The 18,086-nt window shown below is 33.8% G+C and overlaps 1 protein-coding gene across 3 annotated transcripts in view; it reads right to left on the bottom strand.

Moving 5' to 3' along the window:
* Window positions 1-2,493: 2,493 nt before the first annotated feature.
* CSMD3 (CUB and Sushi multiple domains 3) overlaps window positions 2,494-18,086 on the bottom strand; it is a 579,290-nt gene continuing 563,697 nt past the window's right edge. For all 3 annotated transcript variants that reach the window (XM_050970810.1, XM_030234789.2, XM_050970809.1), the window contains 7 exons: window positions 16,868-17,047; window positions 13,927-13,992; window positions 11,701-11,859; window positions 8,406-8,518; window positions 6,381-6,468; window positions 4,213-4,348; window positions 2,494-2,837 (listed from right to left, as the gene is read on the bottom strand). In XM_050970810.1, coding sequence (XP_050826767.1) covers window positions 2,678-2,837; window positions 4,213-4,348; window positions 6,381-6,468; window positions 8,406-8,518; window positions 11,701-11,859; window positions 13,927-13,992; window positions 16,868-17,047 — 902 coding nt within the window. In that variant the 3' untranslated portion in view covers window positions 2,494-2,677. The remainder of the gene's footprint in view (window positions 2,838-4,212; window positions 4,349-6,380; window positions 6,469-8,405; window positions 8,519-11,700; window positions 11,860-13,926; window positions 13,993-16,867; window positions 17,048-18,086) is intronic.

Here is an 18,086-nt window from a genome sequence, read left to right on the forward strand (position 1 = left end):
AATTTATGTAGACCACCAAATTCACAAACGAATTTTAGACTATTCCCTCATGCCTCTATTCTACAGTGAGGATTTCAGATCAGGATTTGCCATCCACTTTCCATGCTTGGAAGTGAAAGGGGTCATTAAAAGACAGTTGCAATATTATATTAATATAATTAACATTCCTCCTTCCAGTTGAAAGTCACTAAAACAATCCCTGGGGGTTTTTAATGCTAGAAAATATTGTATGCACTGGTACTGCCCTGCACATTTCTGAGAACAGGTGGAAAAATAATATATAAAGGCTGTCTACAATCTTGAGAAATGCTAAAGTTTTCTACATTACTTTTTACTTTAAATTCTTTTCCTGTGCTTTCCAGTGAGTTGACAATAGGCACATTTTTCTGTAAAACTGCTTCTTCAAGTAAAACCAAAACTTAATTTTAGAAAATAAAGAGCTTTAAACATTGTGCTCATCAATTATTTTTGAAAGTAATCTGAATCTTACAACTTTACCTAAAATTTGCAGAAATATTCAGAAAAATTACCATGATTTAAAGACCCACAAGAATACCAAATGTGAATTCTTAATTTGGTTATTTTCTCATCTTTCTAACTTAAATAAGTTTAAAGCTCATCTTCCAAAGAAGAGACGTGGTTAAAAAAAGCAATTGTCTGGTTTTATTTTGTTTACATTGCACTGAAAATTTACATCATACTTTTACAAATCCTTTTTCATAAAAATATACTTCTTTACAAAAGTGTATGCATTAATATAAGAGGAGTAGCCAGTTGCAGAAGAAACATTTTAAATGATCTCAAATGTATTAACCTTAACATTAATGATTGAATAATAGTTATTGCAGTCATTTGAATAAACAAGAATAAATAACAACCAATGGTATAAAATATAAAACAGCATCCTTTTAGTAGAATACAGTTTGACAGAGTTGTATGAATATTCAAAACAAAGTGTTGTAAAATGATTTATAAGAAATTCATCAAACATTATAGAAATCCAAGCAGCAATCCTGGGTACAATGATTTTTGGTAGGCACTCTCTATTACGGTAATAAAAAGGTTATTTTCACAGAATTATTAATGTCTGAAAGGGACAATAACAGGTAATTCACACTGGCTAACACACAGCATTTGAGAGTCATGCTATGAATGGAAGACAATGACCTACACCAAATAAATTACTGAGTTCCTGTTGAATAATTCTGATATGGAATAACTGTAAAACTAAAAACTGCATTTCCTTAAAAGTGATTCTGGAATGTCTAAAACTCATATTTGAGGGCTGTGGAATCTGAATTGTCCCTAAAATGAATGGATTGTCCCTAATAAAATCATGGCTTTATATATATATATATATCTATATATATATATTTCTTTTTTTTTTTCATTGCACTATGGTAATATATTCAATTTCAAATGAGCTGTAAGGATTTGCTTCCATAGAGTATGGAATATATAGATAAAATAGATGTGAGAAGACAGTATTTCCAAATTATACCTTCCTGTTGCCTTGTAGATAGGATCCAAAGTTCATTGAAGTCCCTTAGAATCCATCAGTTTCAAAGGGATCACATCATGCTTCGTGCATAAATTTTGTCAAAATGCTGAAGGAACAAACAGGTGGGATATGGCCTAGTTTTAAATAGCATGGAGTGAAAAATGGATGCCTATTTTTTATATAGGGATTTCATTATTAATATCACTGTAAACTGCACTTTTTAATAGGAAATATTAAATAATTTTTTAACTTTTGAAAGAAATGTAAGATGGTCACTCCTGAACATTCTTCAACATTAAAGGAACATAGTCACATACAAAACTCAATTCATATTAGATTCTTCATTGTAAAATTTGTCTAGACGTATGATTGACAAAAGAAATATAAAAACATTACGATTTGTAGATAATGTTAATAGAAACATAGAAAATAAGCTTGACTTGGAACATGAAAATGAAGCAAGATGTAAAGCAGGGAATAAAATTCATTTTATAAGGACATGAAATTTTAACTTGTTTTCTGTGATATGAAAAGAGTAAGTTATACTTGCTGATTTCTAAATATTACATCCTGGATTCAGAAATTCAACTGTTCTGAAAAAAATAAAATTACTCAGAAATTCAACTGTTCTGAAAAAAATAAAATACTTAAAGGGCTGAAAAAGGAAAATAGATACAAACTCATGAGAAAGATGTAGCATATGACTGTTAAAGAGAAATCAGTGACCTATTGTCTCCTGTAAGTATAGCTCTTATTTTCTACCTATATCTTTTTTTTTTTAACCCAGTCCCTCTATTATAGGTTTTATAAAGCACAGAATACTGATAGTGGATGCTCCTCCAATATATGCAAATATGTTTTATGTTTTAGAATAACCTCCTTTTTTAAAAAAGCAAATAAACTGTGAGTAGCACTCATGGAGTGCAGCAAAATTTTTTAAAACTCTCCGTGGCATACACAAAGAAGAATTCTGATCCAGTTTATGAAAAACAAAATCAAAACAAAATAACTACAACCCAGACTTGCCTATCATCCTCAGGAAAAGGTGACCCACTTGATCCTGAAAAGTGTGCTTTACTTTTTTTTTTCATTTCTTTTTTTTTTTTTAAGCAGTGAACTGTGTGTGCACTGTGTTGTGTGTCAATTCCCAGACTTTGAAGACAAATCATTACCACATTATACCATTGTGCAAACAGTGTTCAAGTTGGGGTCAAATCGTACTGCTTTTCCTTCCACTGACTTTGCATTTGTGTCATACATGGGATTTTCAAAAGCAGCTTGTCCATTATTATTTTCATGTACAGAGCATCCCGTGTACTGTGTTTTAGGTGCAGTCCTGGAAAAGAAAGAACATTTGAAACTGTAGTTTTCCTTAATGTGGTTTATGAATCAGAACAGAGTTTAGCTCCCAATTACAATTACAGGAGCTAAATATGACATCTTGATTCTTTTACAATATTTATGTTAAGAATTAGCACTGTCTTTTTGAAGTTTAAGGGCTTTATGATTCCCTGGAAATGGTGTTCACTTAGAAACTTAGTCAACAATCTTAGAAGAGGCTATCCATTGTTATTGTATCCATTATCCAAGTTGTTAGCCATTCCATTTGGATAATCAGATTAGAAAGAGTACAACAAAATCTGGTAAAGACACAGTAATTCCCCAGTCAGATGAGCTTTCCTTTTTCCCTCTGGAGGCTCAGCAGTTTTACCAAGAATAAGTTTATAGCTGAAATGCCCTCTTTTTCACTAATTAGCTCAAAATACCAGGGTTCAAACCCCTAAAAGAGTTTGATCTACACTGCTATACAAAATGCATTTTGTATTGTAAGTCAACAGAAAAAGCCAAGACAAGTGCTTACAGCATACAGCTAATAGCAAATACATAAAAAATTACATGGGCAATTTTTCATATGCTGGGACAGTTGAAAACAAATAGTGCTAAATAAAAATGGTTTAAACTAATGTTATCCTGTAACCTATATTATTAGTAGTTTTGTCAGACTATCAGATGTAAATTACCATTGTAGCAGTTGTTATGCAATGAATTGTCTTGGCATCAAAGGAATTAAGGTTTCTTTAGCCATCAAATGCTTTAAAGCTACAGGAGAAGCTTACTGCATCCAAATAATTAGTACTGGTCTAGGTGACATGAAAAAAAATGATGAATTTAGACTGATGAAACTGTAAAGGCTGGTGACTATTTAACATAATTGCATATGAACTAATGATTTCAGATGCAGAAAGTTTCACAATGAAATCTCTTAATGGCATAATGTTTGCATATATAATTGTATGCAAATAAACTGGTCAGGCATTAAGATAAATTACTCAGGATATGACTAGATTCTGTCACAAGAAGAAAAGAACAAAGGCAATTTATTCTTTTCTTCATGTGACAAAATCTTAGTCAGAAAATGTACCAATTATATTATTCAGCATATGCCAATAATTTACAGCATCTATTTTATCATGAAGAGATAAATTTATAAGATTTTAAATAGGTAGGAATGAAAGTACAGCACCATATAATAAACTCATCTCTTAGTTATTATACCAGATATTAATAGACATGGGGAGAACTACATGCATATTTTGCAAAGCCATTGTTGTTCTACAGAAAACATTATTTACACTAGCAAAAACTGAAGACAAAAAACTCTCCAGCACTTAGAGGAATAGAGGAATTCTGGATATATAATTTGTACTTACCTTTGTTTATAAAGATAAAAGCCAAAACCAGCAAATATAAGGGCAAAGAAAGGCACAAGGATAGCAATGGCCACTGAACTACTATTTGTACCATGTGGTTGATTAGAAGAATTTGAACCCTCAGACATGTTAAGACCTAAAAAAAAAAGAAGAAATCCCAAGTAATACCATATATATGTCTGTTATCAGCAGCACATACTACTCCATAATCTTTGGATTTTTATAACACCTTGTTACTAGGTCATCATCATAGGTTCTGTTGCATACATACAGCTGTATGCTGAGGCCACCTGGAATTTGAGTATACACCATGTTCTGATCAATATGTGGATGCCACATGTTGCCAGAACAGTACACCTACTCCGGCTCAGTAAATATCTTACAGCATAATTCTGCATGGGATTCAACTTCTGTATGTAAGGAAAACACGTTACTTAACTGTGATACGAAAAGTCAAATTTATAATAATGCATATGTTAGATTGATTATACTACTGGTTTTATTTGTATATTTAAATAATTAAGAAATAATACATATATAAAACCCAAACATACTATCAGGGAAAAGGTCAATCACCTGAAACAACAAATTGAAAACTTCTTTAGAAGCTGCTTTTTCACAGAGTGAAATAGACAGGAACAATATGAATATTTAAAGCCAGATATTGATAAAAAAATAGAAATATGACCTCCTGCATGGCTGAAGAATACATTATCTACATAGACAAGTTATACCTCTTTTAAATGTGAAGAAAGGTTATAAAAATGACCCAGATATTATAAAAAAAATGCTTTACAGAAAAAGTGTTTGGGCATTGGCCCAATGGGCTGGCCAAGGTGGAGTCACCTTGGGCTGCTCCAAAGTAGTGGAGGGGTTTAGGGACACTGCTAAGCATTCTAAATAAAATATGCTCGAAGATTGTGAATCTCTTTATAGTGATATTATTGATTATATTATCTACAATTAAATCTTGTATAGAATTTGACTCTTATTCATTCCTTTTCCTCCAAGTTTTACACCAATAAAAATTACCTTCAATATATTACAGAAAAGAATCTCAAACATATAATCCAAAAATTAAATTAAGAAATATAATTTTTGTAATAATCAAAACAATTTGTCAAGGAAGTCTGCATTTATTTTTTCTTAGATGACTTTAAAATATTTAAAGAAGTAAATAAAAGGAAATAACTTATTTTATTCATCTAAAGAAAACATTTCCTGATAAAGACATTTCGAAAAATTCTGGCAAAGTAATTTGCATATGAAATCACAGTGAAAAACAAGATCAATACATTTTACTTTACTTTCACAGTTACTTAGAACTGTGAAAGAGGAAAATTTGACTCTAGATTCCTTCTTTCCAGCATATTCAAGAATTAAAGAATTTCCTGATTTTACTGAAAAAAAATAAGAAGGAACAATGCTTTGTGGCTGAAGAACATAATTTTTCATCCACATAAACGAATTTTACGTGAAGGTAAGAACTTTATCTAAACAGCCATTATATAAGTAAAAAGGAACTCCTCTTCTAAGGCATTCCCAACTGTATTTTACCATTTAAACTTCAGTATAAACTAAATTCAAATTCTCATGTAAGAAGAAATATCACAGTTCTTAAGACAACATTAGAAAAGAAAATTAAATTCTTTTCTTTAATAGCACAACAGAATATTGTCATCTGAGCTCTGTAACTAAAGCTCTCTTAGTATAGAAACAAGAAGTTAATTTTTATGAAATAAACACATATTAAGTACAACTTTTTTCTTCTTAAAAGTAATATAAGTATTTACCTGCAAATATTTAGCAGTTTACCTCTTCTAACAAATGTTTAGGTGAAAAAGTGTTTCAGCAACATAAGCAAGAAACCCATTTATCAAAGCATTCTACAATATGGGTTTGTAGCTAGCTGTTAAGATAAGAAACTAAATGCATTTTACACATAAATGGTTATAATAATTGCTCAAAATATTACAAATTAATGTGAATACTAAGCAGTAGATTACAAGTCAACTTTTTTGTAAGTTGTACTTAAATGACAGTTTAAAGATATTAATATCTCAATATTCCTGGAAACGTCAGTTCTGTAACATCCTGCAGATACCCTCATACTACTGTTCATACTATATGAGCAATGAACTAGCAAAGAATTAGAATTGTTTTAATACCTATTCTTTGAAGCCCAAATTGTCCATAATCTTTACCCTGGATGAATCCTTGAAAAACATATGTTGCTCCATCAGGTTCAGCAGAAACCTGTAAGCAAAAAGTACTTTGAATTAAATGGGGAAAACTTTGTTGCAAGTTGCATGTATCTGTTTGATAGGGAGCTATTCTATTCTATATAATAATATGCTTGACTGGTAGCTGTTATTCCCCATCATAAACATCCTCTTTTTATAGGAAATTTATATATAAAGTTCAAAAGAAAAGACAGGACTGTTATAGGCACAACTTAGAAATGGTGGTTTATGGTCACATATGACACCTTATACTACCTTTAACTGTACTTTTGTTTAAACCACTAAGACCTAAATTTTCTGGTAGTTCAGAAGTCAGTATTATACTTCATAGTTTTCTGTTTTGTTTAAGAAGTTAATTGAAGAAGTTATACTGCATATAATTCTAAGGATGAAAGTACTGAGGTTTTAATAGCTAGTGTTAAACTAAATAAAAAACCTCAAATTAATTGAAAGTTATTTTGATTTTTCTCAGTGCCTGTCCCAAAGAGCACTTAATTGTATAGCTATGGACCAGAAGAATATTGAATAAAGCTTTGGTACAAGGGCAAAATATGCTAGTATAAACTAAAATGCCTGTGGGAGGGAGGGGATTGTTGTGATCCCATGATTATCTCTCTTATTATAGTAAGTACAGTCCAAAAGTAGTGTACTGCATACAACTGAACAGATACTTGCTTCTAAGAATAGTTATTAGGTTTAAATTCAGTGTTTTCTGGGTAGGTTCCTGCAAGCTTTTCCCTTAAGCTTCCTTTTCTCAAGACACAGTATGTCTTCAGCAGTGACCTGAAGCTATGCTTTCACTGAAGACCGCGTGCTTTTTCTTAGGTGAATTTTTTACTTTGGGCTAGAGCAGCCTCTTTGTGCTATTCCAAGACTCAAAGGAAAAAAAAGGTCAAGTAGGAACAATATGTAAATAGCATAAGGAATGTAAGGAGTATACTGTCTAGTTTTGTATATTTAGAAGTCTGAAAGTAAATTCTTTGCTTTTGCTACCTCAGGAGCATATTTGTGAAGCCTTAAGTTTGTACAAGCCAAGAGAGTTAAGCCTTTTTACTAGTTCATTTCTTGCTTAATGAGTTTAGCTTAAAGCTTTCATTCTGCACCTTTGACAAAAAAAATGTTCAAGCAGTGCCACTTGTTATAAAAATATAAATTTGTGTGTACAATTCAATGTACACATGGCATGTGCAGACATAGTGGTGTCCCTGTAGTGCCTAACCAATAGGTGAAACATAAGAAACCAGACAAATACCTTAAAAAATCAGATGGTATAGTAAGGATACATGGGTGTTTATCCTCATCCAAATAATTTTAAGCTCTCTGTTTTCTAAAAATTCTATTTTTGTCTCTATTTATTCTTGGAAGGCATTTCCTTTTCATGGTTTAATCACATCCCAGAAATCTGGGCTATTTAACCCTCTCCTTTACCTCTCCTCTTCTCAGTTATGTGTTCTCTTCCTCCTTGTTATAAAGAATAAACTCAGATCCAGAACTGCAAGAGGCCTAATGCTACATTGGAGTAATCTATTTTGTTTTCCATATACATGTGATAGTTCATCTTTTTCAAAGTATTTTTTAAAAATCTTTAAAAAGTAAAATGTATCCTAATATAATGATCATAATTGTTATTGTATTAACAGAATATAATATTATAATTAAATGGGTTTAATTATTATAAAATTTTTAAATATCTTGGAATAAAGAGACCTACGAGAAAGGCTTCTGTACTAACAGGCATTTTAATTTTGCCTACACTCTTTGACTGTTCCCATATTTTCCCTCGGACTGGTCTCCTGCATTTTACAAGAAAACTTTCACTTAATTTAATGAATCAGACTTGTTAAAAAGATTCCATCTGCTATGTCTGAGAATTTTTTGGATGCAAAGATCAGAATGATTTCAATCATTCGAAAAAAAAAACCCTGTCTTTTGCCGCAGAAATATACTCACAAAACCATCCATAGCCCATTTTTCCTCTTTCAACTTGCTTGCAGATGTATGGGAGGGTGCTTTAATGAGATATATGTGGAGCATTAGCCGAGCTTCCTGGCTTTTATACACTCCTGTAGAATACAGTTTTAAAAATTCATATTTGTGTTGACTAGAAAAATAATGTTATCTTTGAGAATAAACACATCATCTCTTGTCCTTAAGAGAAAAAGCAGAAAGAATAGGTACCAATTTTCAACATTGTTTGTTTAAAAAAATGCACTCTATTTTGAAATTATTTCAATAATCGTAAGACTTCAATAGAAACAGATTTTAGCTTAGCCTGTAGAGAGGAAAGAAGGTAAACTCCATATACACAGCTGTTACTTCAAGCCTCAGGGAGAACATTGACAGCAATCTGATTTGAAATTGAAAATATTGTTCTGAATCAGACAGAGTACATTTAAACCTCACATCCCTACTTTCAATATATATAATTTATTCATTACATAGAACACATGATAATAGGAACATACACACGCAAATTAGATTCCAAAATCTGCTGCTAAATTTAAAAAAATTAATTTGAAAATATTTTTTTAACAATTGGATTGTTCTTCGTGAGTTAGTACTGTCAGTTACAAACCAGTTTCTTCCACGTAATGGAAGACTTGTATGCCAGCTTATTTACTTTGTAGACATAATCATTGACTCATTCTTGTTCCTGCAGAATAATTATTTAAAACCCAAATAACATTACTTGTTAATTTTGAAATTAAAACAAAATACCACAATATGTTTAGTGATTTCGTCTTCAATTCCTAATTGATGTCTCTTGTGTACATGCACAAATTGAAAAAAACAAAAGTCTTCTCCACATTAAGGATTGGTGACTGCCCTATAGGAGGTATCATTACATAGAAATAATCTCTGAGCTAATGAGAAGACTTACTTTCATGTAAACACTGCACTGAGCTCAGATGAATGAGCCTTGGCAAGATGCCTTTATTCTATGTACAATTACAGCAAGCAGAGGTGTCAAAATGAAAAGAAGTAAAGATAGATGCATCAAATGATGGAATGCAAAACAGTAAATTATGCAGAAGAGGGAACTACTTTTCATTTGAGAAAAATACAAACTGAACATAGGTGAATTCAGCTTCCTAGCATGTATTTTTTGATCCATCCCTACTTTCCTGGCTCTAAGATACCCTTTCAGTATACAAGGTCTCAGTGTTCTATTTTCAGAGCAGGGAAATAAAAAAATATTAATTACCTGATGAAATGTGCAATGCCTGTACATAGAGTGGAAAAGGGCATTCGTGATGGAACTTTTTATTTGGAGGACAAGTGTTTTGAGTGAGAAAACACAATGGTTTACTTTCCTAATTCTAAAAATACAAAATATTAAATCTGTTGTTCTTAATATCATCACAGAAACTACATGGATAAAATTATTACAACAGAAAAAATTCACACACAGCCCAGACAAACATGGTTATCAGTCAGAAAACATTCAGTCCACTTTCAAGCATGATTCTTCAAAGGATACCTAAAATAATTTAAAAGACAATCCTAGTAATAAAAATTCACCATTCTCCTCAACTCAGAAGAAACACAGGTTCTGTGGCTCATTACATCCTTCCTGTAGACCACTTCTCTCATCAACCAGGAGATCAGGCCCAGCCAAATAGGCTTATGAAAGGCAGATCTTGCTTGGCTGCTCTGGGCTCCTTCTATGATAAGGTGACCCAGTGGATGAAAGAAAGTCTGTGGATGTCATCTCACTGAACTTTAGTAAAGCCTTTGACACCCTTTCAAACAGAATCCTGGAGAAACACCTCTCCATGGGTTGGACAGGTGGACTCTTCACTGAGTAACAATCTGACAGGCTGGATGAGCTCAGAGCTTTGTGTTGATTAGTGTTGCATTCAGTCGGTGGCCAGTCACAACTGCTGTCCCCGAGAGCTCAAGGCTGTGGCCAGTCCTGCCTAACACCTTTATCAACAATCTGGACAAGGTTCCCTCAGTCAGTTTGCAGATGACACCAAGCTGAGAAGGAATGCTGATGTGCTGGAGGGTAGGAAGGCTCTGCAGAAGATCTGGACAGTTTGGATCAATGGGTCTGCACCTGGGTCACAACAACCCCAGGCAACTCTCCAGGCTTGGGAGGCCCTGGGGGTGCTAGTCATGGCTGAACATGATTTTTCAGTGTGCTCAGGTGGCCAAGAAGGCCAGGGACATCCTGGCTGATATAATAAATAGGGTGGTCAGCAGCACCAGGGCAGTGATCATCCCCCCATATTTGGCACTGGTGAGGCCACACCTTAAATCCTGCATTTAGTTTTGGGCCCCTCAATACAAGAGAGACATGGAAGTGCTGGAGCATGTCCAGAGAAGGGCAATGGAGCTGGAGAAGGGTCTGGAGCACAAGTCTTATGAGGAGAGTCTGAAGAAATTTGGGTTATTTAGTCTGGAAAAAAAAAGATTGAAGGGACACCACATCCTCTCTTCAAAGACCTGAAAAGAAGTTGAAGCAAGGTGTGTTCCAGTGCTTTTCTCAAGCAGCAAGTGGTTGGGTGAAAGGAAATGGCTTCAAGTTGAGCCAAAAGAAGTTTAGATTGGATCTTATGGAAGAGTTCAGCACTGAAAGGGTTGTCTGCAGTGGAACAGCTGTCCAGGGAAATGGGGGAGTCACCGTCCCTGGAGGTATTAAAAAGATGTGCACATGTGGCACTTCCAGAGACATGGTTCAGTGGTGGATTTGGCAGTATTAGGTTAACTTGGTTATCTTAGAAGTCTTTTGAGACCAAAACAATTCTAAGATTCTACCTTTTTTTTCTTTCTCAGAAAAATCTAAGTGTCAACTCTAGTTTGTTTCCATGTTCATTAGGTATCTGTGACTTTCTAGGTCAACCTGTATCAATCTCATCACATTTATTATTAGTCATTAGGCTACTGAGAGGAAATTTTATAAGTAAGAAATAAGAAAATCTCACAAACAGTACTTGAAGATTATTTAAAATGTTTAAAAGAGAAACATGATAAATAATGTGATTCTTTCACTCCTTATTGACTAATAACTCCAGATATAGCAAAACCTCGAAAAGTTAAAAAAACCAAAAAAACAAACAAGGGGAAGGAGAGAAATGGAAAAATCCCTGCCTTTGGAAAGGAGCTAAAATGCAATGAAAATTTATTTGATAAGATAGTAAAATTTAAGTTATGCAGAAAGGTACAGGAAACCAATGTATGTAAGGCAGAAAAATAACAAAATAAAAAAAAAAAGAGGAAATTAGTTTTTCTTAGATCATACCTGATAGCAGCAATTCCATATTGCTGTTTGTAAGTGTTGCATTTACTCTTCCTGAAGTGGCATTGAAACTGGTAACTGTCAAAGTCATGGGTTGCTTCTTGCTTTTGTAATTATAAGATCCTTTCCATATATAATTTTGGGCAAATACATCATCAGGAACTATACAAACAAAAGCATGTTTCAATACATTTTGTGATATTTAGTACTTGAAAAGTCAAATAACCAACAAAAGATATGATAAATATTAGAATTTTCTTTCCCTTTACTCTTTAAAAATCTACTAGGCATAATTTTCAGATATAAAACATAGAAATCTGGCATAAACTTTTATGAAAGAAATGTATTTGCACTGAAGAACACAACTACAACTACATCTCCATTTGCCTTTTTCCTAAAATATGGACCTGTCCCAGAGTTAACCAGTTTCAGAAATCTTAAAGCTTTAGCCAGAAGAGCATATTCCACTCACTGTAGAATCTTTTCTATGCCAGCACAGACAGCTAGGGACATATGGCTAGCATAAAATTTTGCAGAAATTAGTATCTGTTTAGATATCAAAAATATTCATAGGAAATTTCTTTAAATGACATGAAATATTTTCTTTATTAACTAGTCAATTTTTCTAATAAAAAAATATATGAGTTTTGTATTGTCTTCAAATGCTTAAAAACATTATGAGCTTCACCAGGAAGAAAAAATAATTCCCTAATTTAAATTTAAAACAGATGTAGTCTGCTGGGAAAAAATAGGCTAGATTTATACCCTCACATTTAATATTTATCATTAGTGAACTGAAAAATTATTAATTTAAGTAATGCTATTTCAGCAAGAAAATAACCACAACAAAAAGCTACCTGTGACTTAAAATCTGATACATGCAAATCTTTAAAATCTTAACATGAGATACCTTTCAAACAATAAATTAAAAGTGATTTAGGATGGGCTTGCTACACATTCCAAAGTAATGTAACAGAGTTATCCCTTTAAGAATCACTATTTAAAATCAGCACTTTCACAATATTTAAAGTACTTCACACCGAACTTCAAGCTTTGTGTTCATGTGTGCATTGGCATCTCATGTCAGATAAGCAGAGAAGAATATTTGCCCTTTTCTCTCTCAGGCTACCCCTAAATCCAAGACTGGGGCACACTGGAATACCCACAGTTTTCCTTCATCATTTATTTTATGCAATACAAAGACAGGTCTTCTCCATGAAGGATAAAGGAGCTTTCCTATTTTTTTGGCTCTGTATGTGTATCTATATTTGGATGTTTCTTGAAAAAACATGTTGACACTGGACCTGTAAGCAAGGAAATTGTACGTGTGGAAATGCTCTGATGTTGTTGATTTGTAGTTTTCCTGAAATATACTTTCCTACTTTTAGGAAAACTGATCTTTATGTGCTATAACTGCCAATAGGCAGTTAACTGGGATTGCACAAAATGAATGAAAATTTTCTGAATTAAATCTTGATGCCTACCATTCAGCAGAACATCATTGAAAAACACTCTTTTGAATTAGTACACAAAATGTTACCAAAAAAAAAAAAAAGCCCCCAAATCCCAATATGCTAAAGTACTACTTTTGAATCTTACTCATTATCAGTAGAAATTAAATAGGCGTATTATAGCCATAGGTTAATTTTAGTTAAGAAGACTGCTCTTTTCAAAAAATCTCTTCAGTGGATAGAAAGCTTCTCTTGTCAGGATATCCAAATATGGTCCTCAACAAATCTGTTAAAACTGGAGACTTGAGCCAGAATTGGAGAGATTACCTTGTCTCAGCTAAAATTAGCTTTTTTTCTAAAGGCTAAATTCAAGGCTAATACGAGGTATTTAAGTAAAGAATTTAAATTACAGATATGTAAAAAAGGGCAGGACCAAAGAAAACTGCAAAACATCTTTAAATTATTTCAAGGTGAGTAATACAGCTTCTAAATAGGTAAATTGCTTAGAATCTTACACAGAACACAGTGATTTCGGTGAAACCAAGAAAACTCTTCTGTTATTACATAACAGAAATTGTATATAGATATAAAATACACCATATGATAGATGAACTTCAATATTGGGAAATAATTAAATTATCTTTTCCGCCTTGTTATTCCAGTACCTCATCTAATATCCTTTACACATTCTAAACCACTCAGTGCAATCTCACTAAAACATCCTCATTGTTTTTTCTACAGAAAAGGTTTATAACTATAGAAACCTTGGAGTACTTACCACTTAGTTTGGGACTTGGTGTTCCCAATGCTGGTCTGGGATCCTTCACTAGTATTTTAGAACCAGCTGTTAGAAAGAATAAAAGATACAAAGAGAGATCAGTAGTAAGATGTTACTCAGAAACATTAAAAAATAATCCATCATGGAATTTATTTGTTGAAAAGCATATAGGATGATGTTTAAAACTCAAATATGAGTGAGATTTCAATTAGTATCAAACCTTAGTATCACAGGAGCACTGGCACACAAGTTTCTTCTGTTCCCCCATATCCTCCTAAATCAGGCACCTGTATGCTATTAGGTAATTTTCAGCTTTCAAACAGTGCAGGGTTTCCCTTCAGAATCCATGTTTCAGAATTTACAGTCTTGGATCATGTACCTAATATGTGAGATGCCTTCTAATATAGCATCTAATCCTGGCTATGTCACTTGGATTAGGAACAGTGAACAGGGCATTGACTGCAATGTAAGACCAAAAAGGGAAGACACACATAACAAAGGGAGCTTGAAATCATTTCTCTCCAGAATTTAACTATCTTCAACAGTACTGAGTGAGACATCTTGTGTTCAAGACTGAAAACCCATAGGTACTGCTTTAATCTCTTAATATTGAAGGAGAAGGTCCCTGATTCTTCAAAGAAAAACAACAGAAAGAAAGAAACCAAAGAGGCTGTCCAGAGTATCTCCAACTGCCCAGGTGATATGAGAACTGGAAATTGGAGAATATAATTTCTTCTCTGCTTAGAAAGAAACTCTCCCACCACTGAAGCTGATGAACTAAATGCACTAGGACTTTATAATTTCCTGGAGATTAAGCTATAATTTGGTTTTATTAGAAGATAAAGAAGACAAAGAATTCTGTCTCCTAATGTAAAATATTCTCATGTAGCAGTAGACTCAATTCCTTGCTCCAACTGTGATTTCAATGTTTGGCATTTTGGGTCTTGGCCTTAAACCCAGGCCTTTTCTCTCCAATCCATGTTCTAAAAAAATACACAAAAAAAGAAACTACCTTGTCCCTAAACTGAGTATTTTTCGCATAAAAAGGAATTTTTTGCAAGAAGGACTGAGAATATTTTTATTGAGAATAAATTTTAGCTTTTTTTAAAAGGTGTTTTCTTGTCATGTATGTTAAAACTGTGGAGAAGCAAGGGTGGGGTTGAAATGCAATCTAAGGTTCTCATGGACTGTTACTACTGATTGATGAACTTTTATTTCCTCACTGTTTTGAAAGAAACTTACTGAGCTTCACTGTACATTGTCGACCTGGAGGGCATGGTTCAACAGCCTATGCTTTCTCACTACATTAAGTTCACATTAGAAATATCTGGATCACAGATATTTTCCCGCTGGGTTTTAACATAAAAAGATGATAAGTCAATTTGCCTTGTCAAGTTGAAAGTTTTCTAGTCAAGTCCACAACTGAAATTTGAAACACAAAATAAACCCTAAACACAAATGTTAGATACAAATTCAAAACTAAAACAAGTTAACTATGAAGTTGAAGTTTCTAAGTCCAGATCCTTACAATCTCAAGATTTCAATATCAAATTCTAGTTTAATTCCTCTACATATCCCTTCAGAGCACTCAGCTCCAAACATTTTATTCCTTTTAATCTATTTCCAAGTTATTTTTGTGAAGTTCACAGTAAGAGGTGAACAACTTCTTCCAGCAGCAGCAGCAGAAAATTCTTGAATCAAAATACAATCTATGAATCACATTTGGCCTGCCATGATACTTTCCAGCTACTGAACAAGTCATAAGCTTCCTGGCTGCTAGCTTTCTAGTGCTTTCCCAAAGCTCTGCTTTATTTTCCCCCAGCACTTGCCTGGCATGCAATTTCAGGACACCTGTTTGTTAGTAATACAAACTATTAATTTCCTATTTCCCTTCCAAGTAGTAGTGTTTGGCTACAAAGCCTTTGAATGCCTCTGCAAGAGCCCTGGGGATAACCACATCTGAAACATTAGGCAACAGTAATCTGAAAAGGCCTTTAATTATTCAGGAAATAAAATTCCAAACAGTTCCTACACTTGAGTATATTCCTTAAATCACATGAAAACCACTTTGCTCAGCATGACTTGGCTGTGGTGTTTTCCATGTCCTTCCATGAAAAAGTGGGTAGTAAAAATTAGAAACAAAGGTGGGAACAGCAAGGACAAAGTAGATACATTTTATATTCTAGTAGTATACAGTTCCTTACATGAAAATATAAAATAATAAGTACGTCTTTGGATTAATTTCACACATCTTGGACTCTAGGCATCTTTCTCAAAAATTACTAAAAAATCCTTCAATCATTTAGGTTGGAAAAGACCTCTATGATCTTAGAGTCCAATAGCTAACCTAACATTACCAAGTCCTCCACTACGCTATGCCTCTAAATGCCACATCTACACATCTACCTCCACCACTTTCCCGGGCAGCCTGTTCCAGTGCTTGACATTTCTTCCCAATTTTTCCTAAAAATTTCTCATAATGTCCAACCTAAGCCTCGCCTGACACAGCTTTAGGCCACTTCCTCTCATCACTTGCTAATTTGAAGAAGAGACCAACATTCACCTTGCTACAACCTGTTTTCAGGAATTATAGAGAGCAATAAAGTCTCCCCTCAGCATCCTTTTCTCCAGGATAAAGACCCTCAGCTTCCCCAGTCTCTCCTCATAAGCCTTCTGCTGCAAACCTTTCAGCAGCTTCATTCCTCTTCTTTGGGAATAGTCCAGTACCTCAATATCATTCTCATAGTGAGGGGTCCAAAACTGCACACACTATTCAAGGTGTGGTCTCACCAGTGCCAGGTACTGAGCAGGTCAGTTTGTTATAGAAGATCTGGTTCATCCAGCAGGACCTGCCTATCATAAAAAGATGCTGACTGGGCCCAATCAAATTGCTGGCATGCATGTGCCAACTGCAAGTAAAGAAAAGCACTGAAGAGCTTACCTTCACAAACTGGAACCTTCCCAGTCCATGTGCCATCAGACCTACAGGCTCTGTGCTCTGATCCTCCTGCCAAGAAGAAGCCTGGCTGACAAGTGTAAATCAATGTATAACCAAGTGATGGAAGATCCATGCCTGCAACATTAGCATGACTTGGTGTTTCTGGTTGTTTACAGCTGTGAGCTACAAAGAAAAATATCCTTCTGTCAAAATGGTGAAAATATTTCTGAAAAGATAATGTATGCTCATTCTGACAGTTAACTAGTAAAGTAAAAAATCAGTAGAAATTACATATTAATATATTTTAATTCACATTATAAATTACTATATAGTCTATAAAATATCACCACAAGTCAGTAAATACACACTTAAACCTTGATCTTTCAATTCCAAGGGACCAAGAACAGACTGAAATGTACTTGCATGAACAAAATTAATTATCTGCATATGAGAACAGAAACAGCACACACCATACCAGACTTAAAAGCAATCATAGCTTGTGACTTATGACTATGTAGCATTGTATAACAGTAAGTAAATGGCTACTTGGAAAACACTATGAAAGGTCAAGGAGAAATTTAAGGTGAGTTGTAAATGTCAGAAAAAATTAAGTTACCATTTCTAATGTCATATGAAGAGTCTTATATATTTAACAATCACCAGAATGTGGGATTTATATGTTATCTCAAAGACAGCATGCCTCCAAGAGTGGAGTTTGCCCTTCACACTGAGCTACCTGATCTGCTGTTTGCCTAAGATTAATACTAGCACCATCTGAAATAATAGTAATGCTGTTTCCTTCTATGGATACTTCTCCATTCACTGAAGTGATTCTAAAGGGTCTTACAAGGTAAGACTTTCCAGAAAAAATACAGCTGACTAGCTGAACTAGAAAGACTAACCATGATCTTACGTCTTCAGTAAATTATCATTATTTACCAAAGTGTAAAAGATCTATGAAATTAAGTGCTTCTATCTATACTCAAAGAAGATTCTCTCTATTTCAGATTCAAACATTTCCAATTGCAAACACTTTTATCCCCATCTTAAAATACTGTGGCTCCTTGGCTGGGAAACAGTTCAAACTCTTTACTAGAACTGATTTTAATTATATGCTTTCCTGGGTATTTTAGAATATGGCCTTCTGATATGTCCTGTTCTCATCACCTCCTCTGAGTTGGAAGTCATTTTCTTAGACAGAAATTGACTTTGGATGAAGATC

Source organism: Serinus canaria, chromosome 2 (assembly GCF_022539315.1).
Source record: "Serinus canaria isolate serCan28SL12 chromosome 2, serCan2020, whole genome shotgun sequence".
Taxonomy (NCBI): domain Eukaryota; kingdom Metazoa; phylum Chordata; class Aves; order Passeriformes; family Fringillidae; genus Serinus; species Serinus canaria.